Source organism: Symphalangus syndactylus, chromosome 4, assembly GCF_028878055.3.
Source record: "Symphalangus syndactylus isolate Jambi chromosome 4, NHGRI_mSymSyn1-v2.1_pri, whole genome shotgun sequence".
NCBI lineage: Eukaryota > Metazoa > Chordata > Mammalia > Primates > Hylobatidae > Symphalangus > Symphalangus syndactylus.
In genome coordinates, this window is record NC_072426.2 from 33,275,871 (window position 1) to 33,301,988 (window position 26,118).

Genomic DNA, 26,118 nt, shown 5'->3' on the forward strand with positions numbered 1-26,118 from the left:
AATTAAATTCATTGCTGAGGTATGTGCCTTCTGACTACCAAATTTCCTCTGATTATAATGTTTTACAGTTTGGCTGGTGGGAAGAAAAGTCAAGAAACAATGCTACGTGATCAGGGCTTTCTGAGCAAAAATAGCTGACACCTGGATTAAAGTTTTTTGAATGGCAAACGACTTGGGAGTTGTAGATAAAGACCTCTGAAGAGGTTTAGAAGTAACTCCCCCGGGTGGAGGTTGGAGTGAGCCGAAATCGTGTCACTGCACTCCAGCCTGAGCAACAGACTGAGACTCTGTCCCGGAAAGAAAAGAAAAGATAAAGAAATAACTCCTCTGGAGCTATTTACTTATATTCCAAAGGGTCATTGGCTTAGGAACCTTTACCTCTTTTCCGCCAAAGTACTTTTGTTTATATTAAAAGCAGCTGAAAGAGTGACGCTCAGACTTAAGACCACGGCACACCGGCTCAGCCAAGAGATCTTTATTGGAGGCAGCAGGCCGGGCTGGGCAGGAGACAGAGAGAGAGAGAGAGCGGTGGGGGGTTTGCTTCTTTTATGCCCAGGAGGGCTGCGTGGATGTTTGTGATTGGTTGGGGTGGGGCTTAGAGCGAGGCAGGAAAAACACCTCTCTCTGATTGGTTTTTCCTTTGGCGAGCTTGCATTGAGGAAGAAGAACCCGGAACCAGCACCATTAGGGTGCTCTAGTTACCTAACATTCCTCCCTTTTTTGTTTTTTAAGAAGTGGGGAGGTGGGCGTCGCTGTTCGTCTGGCTACTTCCTGCTGAACGGGGCGTCGTGGGAAGGGATATTGGAGGACTGTAGGGGCCGAGCAATAGCAGGAGGCCAAGGAAGACGGCGCTGAAGGTGAACACTTCCTGGGGTGTGAAGTCTAAAGATGTCCCTTGTAAGTAGAGGTCATCTATGGACGCAAGCCATCCGTATGGCAGGGAAGGATCTGCTATGAGCCACGTATCTTCTTGGAGGGCCTGGAGGAAATCTAAGAAATTACAGGTCCTGGAGATGGAGGCCATGGGCAGGTGAGTCCTGGTCATCTTCTTCGGTTGCTAGGAGTTGGTAGTGCCTGATGAGAAGCTGGTTAAAAGTCTGGTTAGATAAGGAGGAGATTCGTTGTTGCATGAACTTTATTAGGAAGGGGAGGAGGGTAGAAAAAGCCACTATTCCTAGGAGGGGTCCGAGAAATGGTAGGACCCAAGCTAAAAGAGGCATTTTTAGAGTGTCCCAAAGTGAGAAGCCTGTATTCGTTTCGAGGAGTTTTTGTCTTATGTCATTAAGATTTTTTATGTTAGTCTCGACAACCTGGGACTCATTAATAAAGTAACAACAGCTTTCTTGGAGGAAAATGCATGTGCCTCCTTTTTCAGCTGTCAGGAGGTCTAGGGCTCTGCGGTTTTGGAGGACTACTCTGGCTAAAGAGGTGATTTGTCGTTGCAGGGCGGCTAGTGACTGCGCAGTTTTTTCAATAGTGGATTCTAGGTGTATCTTTAATTCATTAACCTGCGAGGCTCCATATCCGAGGGAGGTGGCCCCTAGAGCGGAGCCTAGAAGGGAGGTTGCAAGGGAGAGGCCAAGGATGGGTGGTATAAAGACAGCCCGTCTTTTTCTTGGGGCCTGATTTATGGGAGGGTGGTTAAGGTTGAAGGCGGTGGTCCCTTCGGAAAGGGAGAGGAGGGTAAGTTGTGGCAGGAGTGTGACGGGGAAGCAGGTGGTATTGATGGAGGAATTGATTGTTTTGTAAAGAGTGTGGTTACACCAGAAGAAGTATCCATTGGGGGCGGAAGAGTTAGGGTAGGAGGTGGAGGTATTGCAGAAGGAAAAGGATTCAGGGGAGTCTGTGTAGCAGGTAACGGCCTGGGACATGTTGAAGAGGGGAACACTGAATATTAAGGGGGTGTTTGGGAGTGATGAATGACTGGTAGTGTTAGTACTGTTCGGGAGGGTGACAGGAACAGCAATAAGTGGCGGTTTATTAAGGCTGGCACATAGGAAGCAGTTGGAGGGAGAGATATTAGAGGCATTTAGGAGTTGGATTCCTTCCTGCAGAAGTAGGAGCCAAGACTGCTGTATTGAGACAGAAACAGAGGAGGAGTCTAGTTGCTGAAGGAGGTCTTCGGCGGCTTGAGAGATGTCACTGGAGATGCCGGGAAGTGTGAGGAAAGGAAGGGGTGCACTGGGGCATGATCAGGAACTTATGAGAGCATGTTAGGGGCGGGGTGGTCTTTGGCTGCATGGGGTGGCCCCCTACTTTGACTATAGGAGGGCCAGAGGTGGAGACAGCGCCTTAATACTCCTGCAGAACCGAGGAAGTAGGAGGGAAATGACGAGACGCCTACTCACCACAAGAGGCACCCTGGGCTCCTGCGTGGTGATGGTGTGTATCGGGAAGAGGTCCTAGGGCCCCGTCAGTCTTAGGCTGCCAACTTAATGAGATCAGCTTTAGGATGGGGTCTGGCCCAGCTCCCCCGAGGGAGCTGGGGCAGTCGGTCACCCAGTGGCTGGATTGTTGGCACTTGGGGCACGGTCTTTTGGGTGGCCTGGGATTAGGACACTCATGAGCCCAATGACCTTTGTTCCCACATTTAAAGCAGGGTCCGGGGGGTTGTTGGTGAGTGGTGGACATAGAGGCATGGCGTCTGATAGGCTGGGTTGAGGCCTTGAAGGCCTGAGCCAACATCTGGCACTTCTGCCTCCTTGCCTGCTCGTCACGGTTGTGATAGACTTTGAATGCGGTGGCGAGGATCTCGGTCTGCGGGGTAAAGGGACCTCTGTCTAGCTTCTTTAGTTTGGCCCGAATGTCTGGGAAGCTTTGTGCGAAGAAATGGAACATGAGAAGTTGTCTGCTGTCGGGGGCTTTAGGGTCCATGTTGGTGTATTGTTGGAGTGCCTGTGTAAGGCGGGCGAGAAAGGCAGACGGGTTTTCATGTTTTTCTTGGATGATTTTGTGGAGTTTATCAAAATTGACTGCCTTTTGAGCTGCCTTCCGGAGACCTGTTATTAAACAGGTGGCAAAGTGGTCTCGGGCTGTGACACCGTCTTGGGAGTTATAATTGCAGCCAGGATTGTGGTTGGGGACTGCCTGCGCTCCGATGGGTAGGGCTGGGGTTGTTGGCGGTGGCTCGGTGGCGGAGGGGCGAGGTTGGGGATGGTGATATGGCGGCGGTTCATCAGCAGGGTTCAAATCGGAAGTAGGAAGGGGAGAGGGTTGGGAAAGGCTTTTGGAGTGGAGGCCAGCCATGACGCATGTTGTGGTTAGGGTTAACAGGGACAGAAAGAGGTGAGGCTTATCGTCTAATAGGAGAAGTTAGGAACATGGGGGATCTCTGCCCAATCTCCCGTGCGCACAATCATTGTAAGGGCCCTGGGGAATTTCAGGGTCTAGGGTCCCATAAGGGGCCATTCATTTTGGTTGTCTAAGGGGTAGGTCGGCCAATCTTGCGTGCAGAATTTGATTAAGCGTTTAGGTTTGAGGTCAGTGGCAAGGCCTAGGGTAGCCAGATTGTCTAGAAGGCATTTTAGCAGGGAGTCGGCCGGCAGGGATGTGGAGCCTCCCATGGACGGAGAGGCAGTGAGGGCTAAGAGGGCGTCCCCTAGTTAGCCGAACACTGTAATCAGGTTCAGGGCCTTCGGTTGGTCGTCACCAAGGTGAAGGGACTGAAGGGCCAACAGCATGGCCGAGGGACCGTGAGCCACTTGGTACCAAGATTTTTGTCGCCAACAGTATGGCGCGGAGGCTCAGGCCGGAGGAGCGAGGGGGAGAGGGAGAAAACTCAGTTCCCTACGGGTTGAGGAAGGGAAGCAGGAGTCTGTCGCCACAGTATAGGACTAGGTGGCAGACGACAGAAGGGGACTTACCAAACAGGAGCCGGTGGTGGATGCGCTGTTCAGCGGATGGGAAATTGGGCGAAGGCCGGCCGGGGCCTGGTCTGAGTCTGAGGGGGACTGGGGTCCCACCGGAGGCGGGGAGTCCCAATCCGAGTCACGGCACCAATGAAAGAGTGACGCTCAGACTTAAGACCACGGCACACCGGCTCGGCCAAGAGATCTTTATTGGAGGCAGCAGGCTGGGCTGGGCAGGAGAGAGAGAGAGAGAGAGCGCGGTGGGGGGTTTGCTTCTTTTATGCCCGGGAGGGCTGCGTGGATGTTTGTGATTGGTTGGGGTGGGGCTTAGAGCGAGGTGGGAAAAACACCTCTCTCTGATTGGTTTTTCCTTTGGCGGGCTTGCATTGAGGAAGAAGAACCCGGAACCAGCGCCATTAGGGTGCTCTAGTTACCTAACAGCAGCCACCTTCCATTTCTCTGGAAGGAGGAGGGGCAGATGTGTCAGCTGCCCTATAAAAGCTGTGAGATTCATAATTTCAGGATTGCTCTCCCGTTGTAAAAAACAAAACAAAACAAAACAAAAACACACACACAAGTGATTTCAGTCCTCAGTGCACTGCCCTTTGGGGGACTGGAGCTGGAAGGACTGACACAAGTTGTCCTCTGAGTAATTAAAAGTTTGTCTCTGACCCAGAAACCTCATGTTTCAGTCAGGATAAAAATTAATAAATATAGATATAAAAACCTTGCAGGCACTAAGTTTTCCGGCCCTGTGTGAATTTTGAGTATGTTCCTTCTAATTCTTTTGCATGACTCTTTCCCCAGTTTTGGGTTGTTTTATCATAAGCATGTGCTGGGCGGTACTCTGCTACATCCCTTTGAGTTTGCTCTCTGTTACATTTCTCCCCTCTAGTATTCTGTCCTGTGAATTCTGGCAGCTTAGAGTCTCCCCGGACCCTTAACTTTGTTTCCTCAACTTAGGGAGCACACCAGGATTTGTCTGTATTTCCCTTTTCTGTGCTGCAACCTGAGAATTCTCTCAGAAGGCAGTAAACTAGGGCTTCACAGGACTGGTCTCATTTTTTCCTTGTTGCTCTGGGATCACTGTTTTTTGTTGGTTGATGGCCAAGGTCTTGAAAACTGGTTTCATATATTTGGTCAAGTGTTTCAGTTGTTGAAGAGGGAGAGCAAACTCAGCACTCTATCTTAGATGAAAGTAGAAGTCATATTGGAGCATTTTTAATAGAGAAAACTGTAAAAACACCCACTGTCCTTATCAAGAGAAGAAATAAGTTTTTGATAAGCATACAGTGAGTGGTATAAAATATAGCAGTGAATATTAGTGAAAATCTCACACACGAAATATTGAGTTCCTGAGACATGTATACAACTATCTCCACTCAGTAAAAGTAAAAAAGCTTGGCACTTATTTCATTTATGTATATACACACACGTATATATAATAAATGTATAGCTTATGAGCTTGTTCAAAATGAATGGCCACATATAGCAGTATAATTATTGGTGCAACGATGAGAAAATTGCTGAAACTCTGACTTCTGTGAGTAAATCTGGTGGAAATGGTAATATTTAAATGAGTGAAGGCAATTAAGAGGCGTACACACATGCACCTTTAACAAAAACATCCTGAGGATGGATGTAATTTAGAGAAATTGTAATAAACTAGAAATAGTGTATAAAAATATGAGAAGCTAGGTAATAAATAGGTAATTTTGGGGTTACTTCTGAAATATGGAAGTGTAATACTTTTTTCCTGTGTTGAATGGACAAATAGTTTCCTGTCAGGATATACACATTTTCTCATAGAGACAGGGAAAATATCTCCCTCACTCAGGCTGGAGTGCAGTGGAGTGATCATAGCTCACTGTAGCCTTGAACTCCTAGGCTCAAGCAATCTTCCCACCTCAGCTTCCAAAGTAGCTGGGACTACCGCCCCTCACCACCACACCTGGATAAAAATTAAAATATTTTTATTTTTGTAGAGACGAGAGTCTCACCATTTTGCCCAGGCTGGTCTTGAACTCCTAGGCTCAAGCAATCCTCCTGCTTTGGCTTCCCAAATTGCTAGGATTACAGTGTGAGCCACTGTGCCCAGCCTAGATTTTTTTTTTTTTTTAAATTAAAGGAAATTTTAAAATTATAACAAAAAGTAAAACTATATTTTTATCCCACATAATAAATATTTTTTATATGTACTTTTTATTGTTTTTAAAGTAATTAATATGGATAAAAAAAAAATCCCCATAGATATCACTGTTCTTAATTGCAGACCACAAAATCCACTCTGAGTTTCAGCAGAAAGGAGTTTTTCAAAGGGTAGTAGAGCAGCACATAGAATCTCAGGGAGGGCAGAGAACCAGGCTTGGTTGCACATAGCCAGGACCAGTAGAGCTAGACGGCGTTACCAACCTCACCATGGAGCTCTTGTAACAGAAGCACCACCATTGTTGCCACACATTACCCAGGATCTATAATGCTAGGGGTTGGAAGTTAAAACTCTCCCACAATGTCTCAGAAGAATCAGATGCTTTCACCATCAAGCTTATCAGGAGTTTCTGCAGGCAGACCACCATCTTACGATGCTTACTTTCTACTGCAGTTGTATACAAGACTCTCTGCTTGGCAGAACCTAAGCCATAGGAGGAACCCTAGCTGCAAGAAATGTGGTTCCTCCCTTTTCATTCCTTGACAAGCTAAAAAGGGATGATATGAGCATGGAGCAATCAACAGTGTCTTCTCCAGCCCCTTTGACCACCACTCCCAGTCTCTTTCTTCCATAACCCTTTGCCTATCCACCCCCAGAAGAAAGAAATGCATACATTTAACTATAAAAAATAACACTATAAATTTATATACATTATATTTTTCTTACATTGTTCTACAAATTTATTTTTCTTTTTCACATATTTGAGATCTGTTCATTCTCACATATTGTTAATTGGTACCCTCCATCTGGATATATGCCATTTTACTTTTAAAATTTATTTTTATTTGGTTTTATTTTATTTTTCTTCACTTTTGATGGACATTCAGTTTGTCTTTTTTTTAGTATTATAAAGACTAATAAAATTAATATCACTACATTATTTTCTTGGGAATATTTATACAAATTATTCTAGGCCAGAGTCCCAAATTCCCTGAAGGTAAGAATCACCTGAAGGCTATTACAATACAAATATAGTTTCCTAGGTTTCCCCATATCACTCAAGGGCCAAACAGAAAACTTGGAACACTCAAAAAAATTGAAGCAGGTTTAATTACAAAGGGACTATTTATAAAAATATGAGTACTGATCATGGGATGAGTAAACTTTGGCTGTAAAGGATCAGATCATAAATATTTCAGGCTTTGTGGGCCACGTACAGTTTCTGTTGCATATTCTTCATCACCTTTTTCACAACTCTTTACAAAAGTGAGAGCTATTCTGAGCTAAAGAACTACAAAAACAGGCTGGTGGTTTGCTGACCCCTGGCTTTGATGAAACAAGGAATAGTACAGTCATCTGGAGCTAGTAGCAACTAAGGTTTTACTACCCAGACCTGAAAGGAAGAGATAGGTTACTGGAACCTGAAAGGAAAAAGGATGTCCTATAGTGTTACATGCCTTGAGGGAACCATGAGAGAGCCAGTCTGTGGAGAGCTTCCAAGGAGGAGTGAAACTCCACTGTCTGCCTTTCTACCAGGGCTCCTCATTGGCTAAACCAACTCTGAAGCTAGAAGAAATGGAGCCCTGCTATTGTAATGTAGTCCAGCCTTCTGTGACACAGAGTAGGGGGGCAAGGCGGAGAGTAGGTTTGGAGGAATGAACAGAAGGTATCTAAGAGGCATCCACTGGAGATTCTGAGACAGGAATGGCTGGGATAGAACCTAGGAGTTTGTGCTTTTAACCGTAAACCAAATGATGTTTGCCAAGCTTGAGAAACACTGTTCAAGCGTAAATGGCTAGAAGTGAAATTGCTTGATTTCACTATGTGTGAGTTATTGATATTAAAGCTAAATTATTTTGCACTGTGACCATATCAATTTAATCTACAACCTGCCATATAGAAAAACAACTAATGTCCTCCTCAATCTCACCAAATACTTGATATTGTTAAACTTTTCAAAATTTGCTAACTTAATTAGTAAAACATGAAATATTGTTGGTTGTATTATTAGTGGTATTTATCTGATTTCCAAGAAGATGAATATATTTTCATATATTTGTCATTTCAATATCCCTTTTTAAATTTTTAGTGATCTTTACCCATTTTCTATTGTATTGTTTTTCTTTTTCTTATTAATTGGCCAGAATTCTTTATATATTCTGGATACAATCTTATGTCTAATATATGCTGCAAATACCTTTTCCTGGTCTGTGGCTTATTTTTTTCATCCTGTGTATGTTGTTTTTTTGCCATATGAGATTTGAAAATTTTTATGTGGTAAAAATTTTAATTTTTTTATTTTAATTTGTGCTTTGTATTATTTCTGACTTTTTCTATCAAAATTTCATTAATGTATGTTCTTTACTTTCTTCTAGCAATTTTATAGTTTTATTTTTTATACTTAATATATTTGGAATTTGAATTTTTTCCTCCAAACATAACAATATACAAAATGCCTATAAAATTATACTAAATTACACTGTGTATAAGTTAGTATATCTTGGATTTAGAATTCATTTAAATAAATTACATTTTTCTTAGGGCCAACATGAATGAATTGTTAGATAGTAGATATTTGAAAGTGCCAACACAGAGAATTTTGAAAGAAAGGAGATTTCAGCTTTGGCAATCTTTGAATAAAATAGAGTATTGCACAAAGGGCAAAGAAAGTAAAAACACTAGTCCAATTAGTATTAATAATGAAAAAATATTTCTAAGTGTAACACTATTACCATGTATTCTTGTAAGAACACTCTAATTTAAAACATGTTCAAGTTTAGCCATTTGGCTAATAACCTGTTATTTCTGTTAGAAGTAATGGCAAGAGGGTGCTTTTAAGAGATGGAAAATAATATTAAGATAATATTTTTGAAATCTTGTTCAAAAGGTGGCCTGAGTACATATATCTACCTCAAATGTCCCCATATTTCTTCTGAAACAAGAGAAATTAATTAATTGAAAATATGGGTTGAGTGTGGTGGCTCGTGCCTGTAAGCCCAGCACTTTGGGAGGCCAAGGGAGGAGGATTGCTTGAGTTCACTATTACAAGACCAGCCTGGGCAACATGGCGAAACCCTGTTTCTACAAAAAAATACAAAAATTAGCTGGGCATAGTGATGAACACCTGTGGTGCCAGCTACTTGGGAGGCTGTGGTGGGAGGATTGCTTGAGCCCAGGAGGTGGAGGCTGCAGTGAGCCATGATTGTGCTACTGTACTTTAACCTGGCGGGTGTCAGAGTAAGACCTTATCTCAAAAAAAAAAAAAAAAGGAGAAAAATTAACTATTTGATAATGAGAGTCTGGAACACAAAAGGACAACTAGCAGCCAGAAAATCATGGAAATATATGAAATAGATGTAATCAGATTAATGGGATTAAAAAACAAAATAAAAAAGCTCAGACGATGCCTACTTTACCTTAAACAGAGGCTTAGACACTCTTTCCCTGAGGAGCACCTGTAAATAGAGCTCCAAACTTGAAGTCAGAAAAGTGCTGGTAATTATTTAGAGACCCACAGTGTGAAGGGCCAGACCAGTAAGGCCTTTCACCTACCCTCTACCTCCTACCTCCTAGCAGAGGCCTCTAGGACAAGGCCTTATTATTAACTTAACTAAGTTAAAGCTCCAGGCTTATTCTCTAAAAAATTGGTTAGTCAGCCTGAGGAGTATTTCTAGAGTAGATATTATGGGCTGAGAGAAAAACAAACAAACAAAAAACACTTGAGGAAATTCAAGACCTACATATCAGAAATTAAATTTTTTTTAAAGCCAATTTTTGTTTTTCAAAAGTGAAATACTTTAAATTTTTCTACTACAGAGTAAAATGCTCCTTGCATTGGCAGTTTTGGGATCCACAGTCTATCTGTTTTCTCCATGCCTGTTGATATGCCCTGCCACTTACAGTTCACAATGAGCCAATCATTCACTCAGCAAACATGACTTGAGTGATTGTCAGGCATAGAGCAGGAAATGAGATGAACATGCCCCTGCCCCCATTGTACTAATACTTTAGAGGTGAAAGACACACAATAATCAACCAAGCCAGTGTATAACATAGAAATTCAAATTCTGAGAACTGCTAAAATAATCAGGAAAATATGTGAGGTAGTAGGGGGCTACTTCAAATTGCACATCAGAACAGGCCTTTCTGAACTAAGATCTGCAGCAGGAAAAGAAATCACTTACGAGAAAAGCAGGGTGACAGCATCCTGCACAATGGGAGAGAACACAGCTAACCAGCACTCCTGTTTTTAGGGTTGCCGATAATTGATTGCAGAACTTTGCACTGATATATAAGTAAGCATTTATGTAGTTTTGTGTATGTGCATGTTTTTGCCACAAAATTACAAAAACGAAAAGAAAAAGAAACAGACCTAGATAAGTGGAAGGGAAAAGGTTTCTAGTGGACTTCTGTTTGTTTGCCAGCTTTTCTTTCTGCCCCTTTTTGCTTTTCCCTTTGGGGAACTCTCACTCTCCCACTCATTGGTTCATGGTAGAATTGTTGACCACAATGTCTTCTACCCCTGTGAAGAAGTGAATATAAGGCCCAAATGAATGCTTTCTCTAGGAGTTTGAATCTTAAGTGGAGTGACTTAATGCGAAAAGTGTTTGGAGTTGTGCCATTTTGAAGGAAGCTCCCTAAATAGACTGCACATTGCTTTCTTTTCTCTGTCTTCACTCACCTGCCCCCAGCTGCCTGGTACTTTTCTTTCAGAGGCAATTCTCTGTTTTCAATTCTGTATGTCACTCAAAATCGTTTCAGTGAATTCCTTCTCCTTATTAGCTCAGGTTATACGGAATTGATTTCTGTTCTTCACAACCAAATTATGCTAACTTGACAGAAAACCAATGCAGGCACCCACAGTAATCAACCTAGCTCTTCATTCATAAAAGGAACTGACAACCAAAGATCACACAATATTTGGAGAAAACAGCAGAAAAGATAATAACGAAGATGAACAAATAGGAAAACTGACCTCTGAGCTAACAGAAGCATAAAGGACAAAGTTATGATTATGAAACCTAAATAAAGATTATAAACCTTGACCAAGAAAAAATATATCTAATTTATAAAAATGAGGGTAGAGAGATGAAAACAGTTGAATGAAGGTGTTCAATTTCTCATCTTTCACAGTGAGAAGTCAACAAACTCCTTAATAATTTAAGCCAGAGTGGTGCAAATATATTATTCAAACTTGTTTAACAGTCAACATCAAAAACAAAATGAAAAGAAAGAAAGAAGAAAGAAAGAAAAAGAAAAAGAAAAATTAGGATGCACTTAAAGCAACTACTTCAGGATTTGGACATTAAAAAAAGAGAGAGATTTTGAATTTTAGATTCTTCTGCATGGTTTGAGGTTTTTAAACTTCATCTGGGTATTATTTTAATTAAAATTAATCCTACTTTAAATAAAAAATAATTTGTATTATACAAATGATGCATATTATTACTTAACACTTGCTTATGTTTAATTTTTAAATAAGAAACTATATCCATTTAGGCTGGGGTATTTAGGACCCTCCAAATCTCATTCTTGACCAACGACTCTCCCCCAAGGGTCTACAACATGAAGTGTATACACAGGAGGGAAAGCAAGATAAACAGAAGGTAAAGGAACACTTTAGTCCTAGCTGTGTCTTATTTGACAACCCAGTGCTCAACACTGTGAACTAGTTATCTGGGCTGTGACACACCTGGCAGGGACTTTATTCCTTAACCTGGGAGCCAGTCAAGCAGGCTGTGAAGCAGGCTTGGTCTGTTTTCCCAATTTATGCCAGAATCAGATCATGCACCCTAATGGAAAAGAAGTCCAGTCAGAGAATTTGAAGCCTCAGAGACAGAGCCTAAGACAGAATTTTTCTCTCCTGCCAAACTGATGCAGAGAAGGGAATATAATCCAGGGACACTGAACTACCTGTACCTTCCATGTTGAAGCAGACCTCAGCTCTCCCCATTTTAGTCACATGGAAGTAAACAGGGAGAGATGGGCAAGAAAAATTCGATCCATATGTGCTCACCTTTTGACCCAAAGGTTCTCAGCCTGGTTATACATTAAAATCACCTGGGCAGCTTGAAGACTTCTAAGACCTGGGCTGCATGCCCAGAAATAGATTTAATTGCTCTCAGGTACATCTTGGACAATGAACATTTTAGAATTTCCCCAGGTGGGATATGGACTAACAATTCTGAAATGACTTTTTCTGTATACTGGAGTAAAAAGATCAGTAAATGGGCAGTGAATGGTGGGAGTCAGGTTTCTCATTGTCGGGGGCGGGGAAGTTACAGATTAGCAAGAAGGGAAGGCTAGAATGAACCTTGTAGGCTGGATTAGAGTTTGAGACGTCAGTAAGAACTCATGTTTAACTATACACACACAAACCCAAATACATACAGAAACAATTACAGATATGTGTGTGTATACAGGCTAATATACAAATATGTATTACCTAGCTCTATGCTAAGAGCAATGACACTTCAACAGCAATTAGCATTCCCAGTTCCCAGATCTTGGTGACTACTTATTCTTTTCCAATAAAAAGAACCAGGTTTCTTTGGAGAAATGGCTGATTCTACTGCCAGGGCATGAAAAATACAAGATGAACTGGAAGCATCTTGTGCTACCAGAAACTAAGGCAGTGTTGAAAGAAATAAAAGGATGGTATTATGTCAAAGGGACACAGGAACCAACCCGAAAGAACTAATGGCCAAAGCTGGAAAGATTTGAGCAATAAAATTAAAAAATGTGGTACTGTATTACAACTCAAAGTATAATATGAATACACTTAAGTCCATACTGTTATAAATAACTGAATTAATAGGGATAAAGAGACAAGCATTTCTTATAGAATAATCCCAAATAATTTATGTACATATTTCCCTTTCCAGGAAATGGAGCTTAATTCTTCCCTCATCTTCCTGAGGGTGGGCTAGACTTTGTAACTTTGTTCCAAAGAATAAAGTAGGAAAAGGGAAAAATGTAATAGTAACTTATGGTGGAGAAATCTGGAAAACATGAGTTTAACAAAGTGATGAAGGTTGAAGGTTAACATCACCTGTGATGCCATGTGGTCATCATGGATCCCTTGGTGTTATGTGATGATAAAGGCACTTCACCTTTGTGGTACCATTCCCATAAACCCACAATCCCATTCTAATTATGAGAAAAACAGACAAATCCAAGTTGAAGAACATTCTGTAAAATACTTACCTGTACTCCTTAAAGCTGTCAAGGAAAGCAAGGAAAGACTGATAACATGTTACAGACAAGCAGAGACTGAGAGACACAAGGTCTAAATGCAGTGTGGTACTCCGGACTGCATCCTTGAATGGAAAAAGAGCGTAATAGAAAAACTGGGGAAATCTGCATAAAGTCTGGATTATAGTTAATTGTAAGGTACCATTGCTGGTTTCTTAGTCCTGGCAAATACACCACAATAAAATAAGACGATAACATGCGGGAAAACTGGGTGAGGGATATATGGGAAATCTGCATTGTTTCTGCTGCAACCTTTCTATGTATCTAAAATTACTTCAAAATAAAAGTTTGTTTAAACAAAAACAACAAATCAAGCAGATCAAATATTGGGCAAGAATTCCCAGAAGTAGAGAGGTTCAAAATGATATAAATAAAATAAAGCTCTCATAATAGGTGAAGAAACTTCCCAGGTGATTCTAATTACAATCAAATTTGAGAATCACTTTTTAAATCCTTTGAAATCTTTGTTTCTAGAACATGTGACCAAGTAGCAGTCTTTGATTTTGACCAGAGGTCTCCCCTCCTGTTGAGGTAGAGAGAAGAGGAAATTTGAAAGCAAGGCTTTTAAACTACTCACCACAGAGGCCAGGGATCTGTATCAGGGTTGTGGGGAAATATAGAGGATTGTGGATATTTAATTGTTCTTGATTTTCGCTAAACGGGCTTTTCAGGCATATTTAGAAACACACGGGAGAACTCAGAATTAAATCAACACTGTCTTGTAGTGGGAAACAGTGTTAATAGTTAGGAGATGTTCATTTCAGCAATTTAAGTAGATTATAGATAACCAGAATTCAGGGACATCCTAGGCATATACACTTTGTCAGTGTTTTCTTGTCTTGGCACATGTAGGCATTCAATTCTTTTTCTTTGCCTCATTTTATCTATTTATTTACTTTTTCGTACTAATCTTTTTTCTTTTTTTTTTTTTTTTTTTTTTTTTGAGTCGGAGTCTCGCTCTGTCGCCCAGGCTGGAGTGCAGTGGCGCAATCTCGGCTCACTGCAAGCTCCGCCTCCCGGTTTCACGCCATTCTCCTGCCTCAGCCTCTCCGAGTAGCTGGGACTACAGGCGCCCGCCACCACGCCCGGCTAATTTTTTTGTATTTTTTAGTAGAGACGGGGTTTCACCGTGGTCTCGATCTCCTGACCTCGTGATCCGCCCGCCTCGGCCTCCCAAAGTGCTGGGATTACAAGCGTGAGCCACTGCGCCTGGCCATCTTTTTTCTTTTTATTTCTAGTTGCCGCATAATAATTGTACATATTTATGGGATACAGAGTGATATTTTGATATGAGAATCCAATATGTAATGATCAAATCAGGGTAATTAGCATACCCATGACCTCAAACATTTATTATTTATTTGTGTTGGGAACATCCCAAATTATCTCTTCTAGCTTTTTGCAAATATGCAATAAGTTATTAATAACCATATTCACCTGCCAGTTCTATAGAACACTAGAACTTACTCCTCCTCTTAGCTGTAACTGTGTATTTGTTAATCTCTCCCTATGCTTCCTCCTCCTCGTCCCAGACTCTGATAGTCTCTACTCCTATAAGCTTAACTTTATTTTAGCTCCCACATATGAATAAGAACATGTAGTATTCATCTTTCTCTGCCTGAATTATTTCACTTACCATAAGGTTCTCCAGGATCATCCATGTTGCCATGAATGACAGGATTTTATTATTTTTTATGTCTAAATAGTATTTCAACCACTTTTTTTATTCATCCATTTGTTGATGGACATTTGAGTTGATTCCATATCTTGGCTAATAGGAGTAGTGCTGTGACAAATATGGGTGTGCAGGTGTCTCTTAAGTATACTGATTCCCTTTCCTTTGGACAAATATCCAGTAGTGGGATTGATAGATCTTATGTACTTGTATTTTTAGTCTTTTGAGAAGCCTCCATACTGTTTTCCCTGTGGCTGTACATATTTACATTTCTACCGCAGTGTATGAGTTCCCTTTTCTCCACATCCTTGCCAGCATTTGTTATTTTTTTCTTTCTAATAATAGTCATTCTAACTGGGGTGAGATAATATCTCACTGCAGTTTTTATTTGTATTTCCCTGATTATTAGTGATATTGAATATTTTTTCATACACTTGTTGGTCATTTGTATTTCTTCTTTTGTGAAATGTCTATTCGGAGCTTTTGCTGATTTTTAAAATCAGATTATTAGGTTTTTGCTGTTAAATTGTTTGAGTTTCTTGTTTATTCTTTTTATTAGTCTTTTGTTGGGCACGTAGTTTGCATATATTTTCACCCATTCTACATGTTATTCCTTCACTCTGATGATTATTTTCTTTGCTGTGCAGACTTTTTAGTTTCATGTGGTCCCATTTGTCTATTTTTGTTTTGGTTCCTTGTGCTTTTATAGTCTTACCCATAAAATATTTGCTTAGACCAATGTTCTGAAGCATTTCTCCTATGTTTTCTTTTAGTAGTTTTGTAGTTTTTGAGCCATACATTTTAAAATCCATTTTAAGTTGATTTTTGCATATGGTGAGAGATGGGGGTCTAGTTAGTTTTTTTCTTCTGTGTATTGACATCCATTTCCCCAAGTACCATGTATTGAAGAAGGTGGCCCTTCCCCAGTAAATGTTCTTGGTTCCTTTATCAAAAATCAGTTAGCTGTAAATACATGAGTTTATTTCTAGGCTCTGTATTCTGTTCTATTGGTCTATGTATTTGTTTTTATACCAATAACATGCTGTTTTGTTTACTATAGCTTTGTAGCATATTTCAAAGTCAGGTAGTGTGATGCCTCCAGCTTTGTTTTTATGCTCAGATTGCATTGGCTGTTCAGGGCATTTTGTGGTTCTATATAAAATTTAGAATTATTTTTTCTATTTATGTGAAGAATGCCATTGATATTTTGATAGCAATCCCTATCAATTCCTAGCAAATCTGTAAACTACTCTGGGCAGTATTGACATTTCAACGATATTCACTCTTCTAATCCATGAGCATGAGTTGACTTTCCATTTTTGTGTCCCCTTCCATTCCTTTAATCAGTGTTTTATATTTCTCATTATAGAGATCTTTCATATTCTTGGTTATCCTTATTTCTTAATATTTTATTTTTTATAGCTATTGTAAATGAGATTGCATTCTTCTTTTTTCAGCTAGTTTGTGATTGGCATGCAGAAATGCTACTAATTTTTGTATGTTGATTTTTTATCTTGCAACTTTACTAAATTTGTTTATCAATTCTAAGATAAATAAATTTATCTTGGGGATAAATTTGTTGGGGAAGTTGGGGAAGTCTTTATGTTTTTCTGCATATAAGATCATGTCATCTGCCAAGAGGAACAATTTGACTTCCTTTTTTTCCAATCTGATCGCTCTTTGTTTCTTTCTCTCACCTAATTCTTCTGGCTAGGACTTTTAGTACCATGCTGAATAGGAGTGGTAAAAGTAAATATTGTTGTCTTGTTCTAGTTCTCTTTCAGTATGATGGTAGCTGTGGGTTTGTCATATATAGCTTTTATTGTGTTGAGATTTGTTTCTTCTATACATAATTTGTTGAGAGTTTTTACCATAAAGAGGTGTTAAATTTCATTAAATGCTTTTTCTGCATCAATTGAGATAAGCATAGGGTTTTTAATCCTTCATTCTGTTGATTAGTTCGCATGTGTTGAACAGTTCTTGCATCCTTGGAATAAATCCCATTTGATTACGATGTATAATCTTTTTGATGTGCTATTGGATTCAGTTTGCTAGTATTGTGTTGAAGATTTTTGCATCTATGTTTATCAGGGATACTGGCCAGTAGCATTCATTAATTGTGTCCCTATCTGGTTTGGTTTCAGGGTAAAACTGGCCTCATAGAATGAATTAAGACAAATTTTCTTCACTCCAATTTTTTGCAAGACTTTGAGAAGAATTGGTGTTAGTTCTTCTTAAAATGTTTGGTAGAATTCAGCAGTAAATTATTCAATCCTGGGCTTTTCCTTGTTGGGACACCTTTTACTACTGATTCAATATTGTTACTCATTATTGGTCTGTTCAGGTTTTCTATTTCTTCTTGATTTAATCTTGGTGGGTTATATGTGTCCAGTAATTATCTGTTTCCTCTAGGTTTTCCAATATGTCAGCATATACAACTCTTACAATATAGGCATATAATAGTCATGGAATATCCTTTATAATAGTCTCTAATGATCCTTTGTATTTCTGTGATATGTTATAATGTCTTTTTCGTTTCTGATTTTATTTGTTTGGATCGTCTCTCTTTTTTCCTAGTCTAGCTGATGGTTTGTTGATTTAACTTTTCAAAAAACCAATTTTTTATTTCATTGATCTTTTTATTGCTTTCTTGCTTCTATTTTATTTAGTTCTAGCCTGCTCTTTATTATTTCCTTTCTTCTACTAATTTCAGGTTTAGTATTTTCTTTGCTCATTCCATGAGGTTCACAAGTAGGTTGTTTATATTTGAAATACTTCTACTTTTATAATGTGGTTATTAATTGCTATAAACTTTCCCCTTGGTGCTGTTTTTGTTGCATCCCATTGGTTTGGGTATGTTGTATTTTTATTTTCATTTGTTTCAAGAATTTTTTTCATTTCCTTTTTAATTTCTTCATAGACCTATTGGTGATTCAAGAACATGTTGTTTAATTTCCATGTATTTGTACAGTTTCCAGAGTTCCTCTTGTTATTGATTTCTAGTTTTATTCAATTGTGTTCTAAGACACTTGGTATGATTTTGAGTTTTAAAAATTTGTTGAGACTTTTTTGTTACTTAACATATGGTGTATTCTGAAGAATGTTCCATGTGCCAGTGAGAAGAATATGCATTCTCTAGCTGCTGGATGAAATGTTCTGTAAATGTCTATAGGTCCATTTGGTCTATAGTGCAGTTTGAGTCTTATGTTTCTTTGTTGATTTGCTGTCTAGATTATCTGTCCAATGTTGAAAGTGGGGTGTTGAAGTCCCCAACTAATACTGTATTGATATCTATCCCTCTCTTCAGCCCTAATAATATTTGCTAGTCTGCTGCTCTGACGAGGGATTCATGTACATTTACAATTGTCATATCCTCTTGCTAAATGGGGATCCCTTTATCATTATATAACTTGCCTCTTTTTATGTTTTTTGACTTAATATCTATTTTGTCTAATATAAGTATGGCTACTTCTGCATGCTTTTGGTTTTCATTTGTGTGGAATATCTTTTGTCACCCCTTTGCTTTCTGTCTATGTGTGGCTTTACAGGTAAATAAATTTCTTGTAGGCAGTATATAGTCAGGGCTTGTTTTCTTGTCTATTCAGCCACTCTATAATTTTTAATTAGGGAATTTAAACCTTCCATTCAAGGTTGTTGTTGATAAATGAGGACTTATTCCTGTCATTTTGTTTATTGTCTTCTGATTGTTCTGCATGTCCTTTGTTCCTTTCTTTCTCTCTTATTGTTTATTTTTGAGGACTGATGGTTTTCTATAGTAAAAACATTTGATTCCTTTTGTTTCCTGTTTGTGTATTTGCTCTCCCAGTGAGTTTTACACTTTCATATGTTTTTATAATGGTATATATCATCCTTTTGCTCCTAGATATAGAACTTGCTTAAGCACTTCTGGTAGGATCCATCTAAAGGTGATGAATTCCCTCGGTTTTTCCTTGTCTGGAAAAGACTTTATTTCTCTTACATTTCTGAAAGATAGCTTTGCTGGGTATAATATTCTTCTCTGTAAGTTTTATTCTTTTTCTTTCAGTATTTTAAATATATAATTCTATTCTCATCTGGCCTGCAAGATTTCTGTTGAGAAATCTGTTAGTCTAATGAACATCCCTTTATATGTGACTTGATGCTTTTCTCTTGCTAGTTTTATAATTCTCTGTTTGTCTTTTCCAAAGTTAAACTTTTGACTGTTTAACTGTAATGTGCCTCAAAGAAGGCCTTTTGAGATGAGTCTTTATTGGTACCTTGATCTTCCTGTATCTGGATGTCTATATCTCTCTAAAGACTTGGAGAATTTTCTGTTGTTACTTCATTAGATAAATTTTACCTTCATTTTTGTATCTTTTCTACTTTTGGAACTCTCAAAATGTGAATGTTTATTTACTCAACCTTTTTCCCACTTAGAAAAAAAGTGCAGGTTGCTGCCAGTGCTCATTTAATTTTACATACACACATTCTTTGAGGCTGAAGCAAATCTGACTGATTTTCAATGTGAAAATAAAATGTAAAAACTGCTCTTTGAGTTATATTTCTAAACAGAACTAATGTCAGAATCATCTGAATCATCAAAATCATCTATTTTGGAAAAATCTAATCCACCAAATGAATCTTTGGCTAACAGCTATTAGAGAACAATGTTAACATCACACATAGGAATGCTACATTTTCTAGTATTTGACATTTTAAGCAATCGAGAATTACTATATTTTGTAAGTGGAAACACCACTACTAAAAACAGAATGCTGTAAATAGAATGATGTCTTTTGTTTCCAAAGTTGATATAATAGAGTGATGCAAAAATAATAATAAAAGTGAGATATTTCATGGCTAAATTGTCTCAGGGTAAATGCTGCAACCACAAGTGTTGCTGGCAAGTATTCTTGGGGCAAATGGGAAAAGGGTTAATAATGTTCCATATGTCATATAGGCTTTCTATTTTCATGTTTCTTTTTTTCCTTTTTTGGTTTGACTGAATTATTTCAAAAGACTTGTCATCAAGTTCAGAAATTATTTCTTTTACTCAATCTAGTCTAATGTTGAAGCTCTTGATTGTATTTTTAATTTTATTCATTGAATTTTCAGTTCTAAGATTTCTATTTGGTTTTCTTTTTATAATATCTGTCTCTTTGTTCACTTTCTCATTCATATCATGAGTTGTTTTTCTGATATCTTTATATTATCTATCTTCTCTTGTATTTCACTAAATTTCTTTTAAATTATTATTTTGGATTCCTTTTCATGCATCTCATATATTTGGTTTTCTTTGGGGTCTGTTAGTGGAAAATTATTGTTTTCCTTTGGAGGTGGCATGTTTCCTTGCTTTTATATTTCTGTGTTCTTACATTGATATCCACATGTCTGGTATAACAGTCACTACTTCCAATTTTATGGGGTAGCTTTCATAGGGAAAGCTTTCATGGGGACTATTTCCTGTAGATGTGTCTATAGTGTTGGTTAGGTGAGGTGCTTTGGCTTGGTTCTGAGTAGGTGCAGTAGGGTAATCTCTGTATGGTTTCTTTAGCTGTAATCAATGTAAGTGGTGTCTGTGAGCTCCTCAGTGGCTCAGGCTACAGATATTTGTAGAGGCTGTGGGGTGCAGACAGGGATACGGGGAGGCTAGTCTTTGTGACCCTGGGTGATACGTGCAAGTGCCAGCAGTAGCAACAGTAGGACCCCTGGTGGGCCTCTTCTCAGGTCCTTGATGTCCCCACTCCTGGGGGCAGAGTTGTCATCAATATTGGTAACTCTGGGAAGGCTGCTCTCAGCTTCTGAGGAGCACATGCTTGGGCTTCTTATGTGCTGGGGGCAGCATTCTTGATGTGCTAGACCATCTGTTTTCCAGGATATAGGATATGGACTAGGCTCAACTGCCAGCAATGATGCTGCCTCTCTGTGTCCAGCTGGTGCCGTGACACTACAGCCCTCTGGGTAGATGTGGGGAGATGTCATAGGGGTCCTCTCAATACATATTTATTAAATAGATGAATAAATGTCTGAATATCTTCCAATGCACAGTACAAGGAATTAGAAAAAAAAATTCTTGCTCCTGAATCACAGAGACATTATTTATGAGATAAAATGACTGCATGCGCCTTAGAAACTTGAACAGATATACAGTTCTGGCATAAATTAAAAAGGCATAATAATGCCCCATTTATACTAATTCAACCAACTTTTGTAATTATGTACTGTACTGCAGGGAAAAGAAGAAATGCCTCTAAGATGAGAAAAGCCTACTTTTCATTTTTTAAACATTTATTTAATTTAGCTTCCTGAGATGCAGAAGTATTGTCAGAAGGCCTGACCTTCCCTGTTTACACATCAGTGAACAACACACTTTCTTATATATCAAGAATTCTTCCCATCCCCTGGGAAAAGTGGTAGGGCACTTAAACACTTTATCCCTATGGCCAAACCCATCTTGGCAGATGATCTTATGGCTTAGGTTTTCTAAGGGAGAAACAGGACTAAAAATATATCAGAGAGAGGAAAGAAGAAAGAGGGGGGAGAATGATTAGGAATGAGTGGTGAGCTGTAAAGCAGGAAGAAACAGATGGTTCCAAATGAAAACAAAGAGTCTGCTTTTCCTTCCAATGTCAAGAAAATTGGCCCTGGCCTAAAAAGAGGTCTGGAAAGGATGAGGGGCAAAGAATCTGCCTTGGGAAGACGTGGTCCAGTACCTCTCCAAAGAAAATATTTTAGAAAAGTTAAACATAAAAAAAAGATATCTAAGATTTGTCATGCCCCCAGAGACCTCTCCCCCTCTTTTATTTTCTGAGGTGAGAAAAGAAGGATTAAATGAGGTAGGGTCACCACAAATGGAAGTGCACACATGCTGCCCATTTCCAAAATTCCTGAGCACTTAGGGCAAATACTGCAGTGATGGGAAATGTAACCCAAAGATGAAATGAGGGGCTAAGGGGTGCATTTATCAACCTCAAACTATGCATTTTAAAATTTGTCCTCCCAGATTCTGACCATAATGGAAAAAGCCTTCACTGAATTGTGTAATAAGTGATTCTTTATAGGCCAGAAAACTCTGTTAAATGGAAAGCTAAGCGGTAAATGATTCTGTTAACTACATGAAAAAACTTGTGGAATCTGAATGACAATGTATATTTTATGGGTGTCCATTAGATCTGAGACCACTCTCTTTCAAACCAGGCAAACTGAAAGAAGATAATTTCTTTCCTAAAGTGAAGGTTAAGAACTCAATTCCTTGGTTCATAATACCCTATCCTCTTTTTAAAAGGCAATTTGGCATGCTTAAAATTCAAGAAAAGATTATATTAAATCACAACACCACTCTGAATATGTTAGGTTTTATTAATAAACAATTATTTACTGAACACTCTTTATGTATGAGGCACTGTGTGAAGCACTGGGGATACCAGGACAAACAACAAAAAAACACATTACCTCTGCATTCCCTAGCTCGTAGTTATCTCTAAAGTAGCAATAGACTCTTTGAGAATAACATGGATTTAGCTTTCATTTCAGAATATATAGAAAGCAGAGCTCCAAATTTCTGTTAATGCACATCTAGGGTTCTTACCTAATCACATAAGAGGACACAGACAAGCATTATACTTGGGGAGAAGCTATAAGTTATAAAAAGATGAGACAGATGCTTCTGTTCATCTCCATAAAGAACACAGACATGTTGGAATTGTGCTAGTTATAAGAACAAATCTATTAAACTTGACCAATCTCTGACATTTTAGATTAAGGCCATAGTTTTATTTTCCAGTATATCAATCACTTTTGGAGATCACTGCTATTTTCAGTAAATTCGTGGGAGCTTGTAAAATTATTCATTATCTGATCCTCAATTTCCCAGTCTGTAAAATTGGGATAATAATACCTACTTTATAGAGTGGCTATTTAGGTAAGTACAATAATATCTGCATAGTGCTAGATATAGTTGATCCTCAAAATGGTTGATTTCTCCCCTTTTCGTTTTTCATAATGAAATAGCTGACTGATGAAGTGGCAATTCCTCTGTATTTGAAAACATTCGTACCTGAAAGCTGTGAGGAGTAGCAATTGACGGAGATGATGTAGAGCTAAATCATTCATTGGGAAGATGGTGGGGACTAGAATGCAACTGTTTTCCAACTCTGAGATTCTACAAAACCCTTGATTAGATGTTGCCATGGAGCTTCAGTTTCCTCTTTCTTAGCAAGCAAGTCTGGATACCCAATCTGCCTTAGAGGTTCAGATGCACTTCATTGTTTATTAGGCACGTCTGATGTGGGAGACACATTCCAGGTGCCTCCAACATGTTATAGCAGTTACCAACATGTTATAGCAGTCAATCCTTTCAACACTCTAGTGCAAAAGAAATTTTAAGGATGTGACAACAAAGTCTCAGCAATGTAAAAATTCAATATAAACTCAATGAGTGAAAGAGTCAGGGTTCAAATTCAAGACTTTCTACTAACTCAAATCCACAGCTTTCATCCTCAGCAATACTCAGGTTTGGATGTGGTTAAATTAGACCTTGATTTATCTGGCAGAAAGGGCCATGGATAATGGGTGTTTTTAACTTTTGGCTGCTACTAACCAAGCTCTGCATATCCTCTGTTAATTTTAAAGCTTCAGTAAGGGCTGCCTGTGTTTCTTGCTATTGCTGGGGATGCTTGGACAGCATTTTACCCTTTGAGTTCTGGGAGCACAGGTGTGGAAACTAGAGTAAAAGCCAAAAATTTAATGATTTTGAACTCCCAAAGCATGAGGCTCTGGGCTCTCAAGCCCTCAACCGAAGACACAGTGGGGGAATAATGAGAAACAGCTGCATTGCTTTTCATCTTATTTAGGATTTAGGGAAAGAGAAGTTATTTTAAGTCACGTTTTTTGAAGTCACTGGAGTATTAGGAAATACCTTTAAACATTTTGTCACGCCACAGTTGAATATAAAATATGAATTGCATTTAAAATTTCTCATCGAATTTGAAGACAATTTTGCCCAGAGGCATCCATCTGCAAGTTTAGCAAACCAGCCATCAGCTATATTTCATAACAGGCTGGAAAGATACCCCAGAAAATAAGTGTTCTCTGACAGAAGTGCTGTTTCCATTAGGTCAACTGCAGATGGTAAGAATTTCTCCGTTAGCCTTTGCAACACATTTATCCACAAAGGAAGCTCAGTCTAAAATTCTCTTTTCCTAAGTGACCAATAGAAACTGAGAGTCAAAAACAGAGGAAACCAGCTCTCTTTTCAAAAGTCTGTTGGGTTCTGGGTTAAACACAACATCCCACAACATCTAGCAGATTATTTAGACACTATTTAGCATCTCAAATCCAAGCCCTACATTAAATATTTGCAGCATGGAAGGCATTATGCATAGAAAATGAAACTCCCAAACAAAAAATTATTGACTGTCATCTAAGAAATAAATGACTCCTACTTCTGTATTTGCTATGATCAGTGTGTTGTTGAGATATTGTGCGGTTACTATGGAGATGGAAGGTCTAATAAAAAAGCTATAATCTCCATTAGCACTGCAAAAATGACCCCACTTAGCCCCATGAATTAAATGAACCCTGCCTTGCAATTTGGTAGAAGGCACAAAGTGCTCCAACCTCTTTTACTGCTCTTATAAGAAGCAGTCGACTCCAGTAGATTGTATTAGTATTGGAGAAATGCAGTGGTTTAGCTAAAAGCTGGAGCATATATTTAAGGCAGCATATTTCTTTACAATGATATCCAATGATTCATTTCTATTGGAAGTTTACGAATGTGAAATGGTTAGCCACCCTCAACTGATATGCTATTTAATTTTGTTTTTCAATGAGAAAATATCATTTATCATCTATTGCAAAGTTATTTTGAGGCTCCAAGGTAAGCAGAGAAAAAAATGTTTAGAGTCTGGGTCACTTTTGAATTGGCCAGGAAATAACAGAAGCAAAATAAATGAGTTGTTATCAGATCTGCTATTTTCATCATTTGAAATATGTCTCAACTCATTATTGTTCTTACTGCACTTTTCATCAAAGGAATTGACATGTAGTTTATACATCACAGTGATTTGAATATTAGAGACTTGAGATCCACTCTTCCCTATTTGCTGGTGGGCAATGAGTTGTCAGAAAAGCAAAGAATCCTGCCAGAGAATTAAGAGAGTCATATTTTGTTTCAAGTTAAACTTTTGTTTCGGTTTGTTTTGTTTCCATACCGTCCATACCTGGGCTACCAAATTACCCTCTGTTGTCTGGGACAGCCTTCCTGCTTGCTTTAAAGATGTGATCCTTCTTGGCCTATTGTTTTATCATAGCCCCCCACTCTCATCCACATACTTATTCAAATTCTACCCTTTCTCTGGCAGCTGATTAGATGGTGCCCACCCAGATTAAGGGCGGGTCTGCCTTTTTCACCCCACTTACTCAAACATTAATCTCCTTTGGCAACACCCTCACAGATACACTCAGGATTGATACTTTGCATCCTTCAATCTAATTAAGTTGACACTCAGTATGAACCATTACACTGTCTTTCTCAGAGGCCCTACACTGTCTGACCCCCTTTTCTCTGACCTCATTCCCTGTGACTCTCCTCTTGATCATTGCTCTCAGCCATTCTGTGCTTCATGTTGTTCCTGTGACTCAGCCCCTGTGCAAACATCTGAGGGTCTTTCCACATGCTCTTCCTCTTCCTAGAGTGCCTTTCCCCCAGATTTTCACATGGCTCTCCCCTTTTCTCCTTCAGGTCTGTGCTAAGGGCAATTAAGCTTTTCCAGAAAATCTTGTCTACAATTGCATCTCTCTTCTCTCAATACTCCCTCCAAACGCAATTACTCTTCTCCCTCCTTGCTTTATTTTTTCTCCTTAGCACTTATCCTAAGCCAACCTATTACATTTTACTTACTACCTTCTTATTCTCTGTTCTCTGTCCCCACTAGAATTGGGCTTCCCTTCCTCACATGGCAAAAGGGGTGGATGAGCTCTCTTGAGCCTCTTTTATAAAGGCACTAATCCCATTCATAAGGGTGGGGCTCTCATGACCTAATTACCCCCAAAAGATCCCACCTTTTAATACCACCGCATTGGCTATTAGGTTTCAATATATAAATTGGGGGGCATACAACCATTCAGGCCATAGCAGTATTTTTACTTCCAGATTTCTATGTCAATGTGATGACCTGGATCTACCTCCCTAGGTGGCAATCATTAGCTAGAGC

General features: G+C 39.1%; 2 protein-coding genes across 4 annotated transcripts in view; one reads left to right on the forward strand and one right to left on the reverse strand.

The window, feature by feature from the left end:
• Window positions 1-460: 460 nt before the first annotated feature.
• Window positions 461-4,283, reverse strand: LOC134736461 (uncharacterized). Of its 2 annotated transcripts, none has more exons than XM_063637896.1 (2): window positions 2,361-4,283; window positions 461-1,097 (listed from the first exon to the last, which is right to left on the reverse strand). In XM_063637896.1, exons 1-2 carry the CDS (start codon window positions 3,244-3,246, stop codon window positions 1,090-1,092), a joined length of 894 nt encoding a protein of 297 aa, XP_063493966.1. In that variant the 5' UTR covers window positions 3,247-4,283; the 3' UTR covers window positions 461-1,089. The 2 variants fall into 2 exon arrangements, with proteins under 2 accessions (XP_063493966.1, XP_063493965.1); XM_063637895.1 differs by having other exon boundaries at window positions 461-1,085; window positions 2,349-4,283.
• PHYHIPL (phytanoyl-CoA 2-hydroxylase interacting protein like) overlaps window positions 662-26,118 on the forward strand; it is a 388,674-nt gene continuing 363,217 nt past the window's right edge. Inside the window, exon 1 of one of the 2 annotated variants that reach the window (XM_063637894.1) lies at window positions 662-1,030. The gene's annotated coding sequence lies outside the window, so the exon portion shown is untranslated. The remainder of the gene's footprint in view (window positions 1,031-26,118) is intronic. The other variant, XM_055274380.2, reaches the window with a different exon arrangement.

Excerpts from the sequence above, each read along its gene's own strand:
- LOC134736461 (XM_063637895.1), bottom strand. The coding sequence starts at position 3,246 with ATGGCTGGCCTCCACTCCAAAAGCCTTTCCCAACCCTCTCCCCTTCCT. Across the intron at positions 1,086-2,348 it reads AGCCCAGGGTGCCTCTTGTG|CTTCTCATCAGGCACTACCA; the intron begins GTGAGTAGGCGT and ends ACTTTTAACCAG.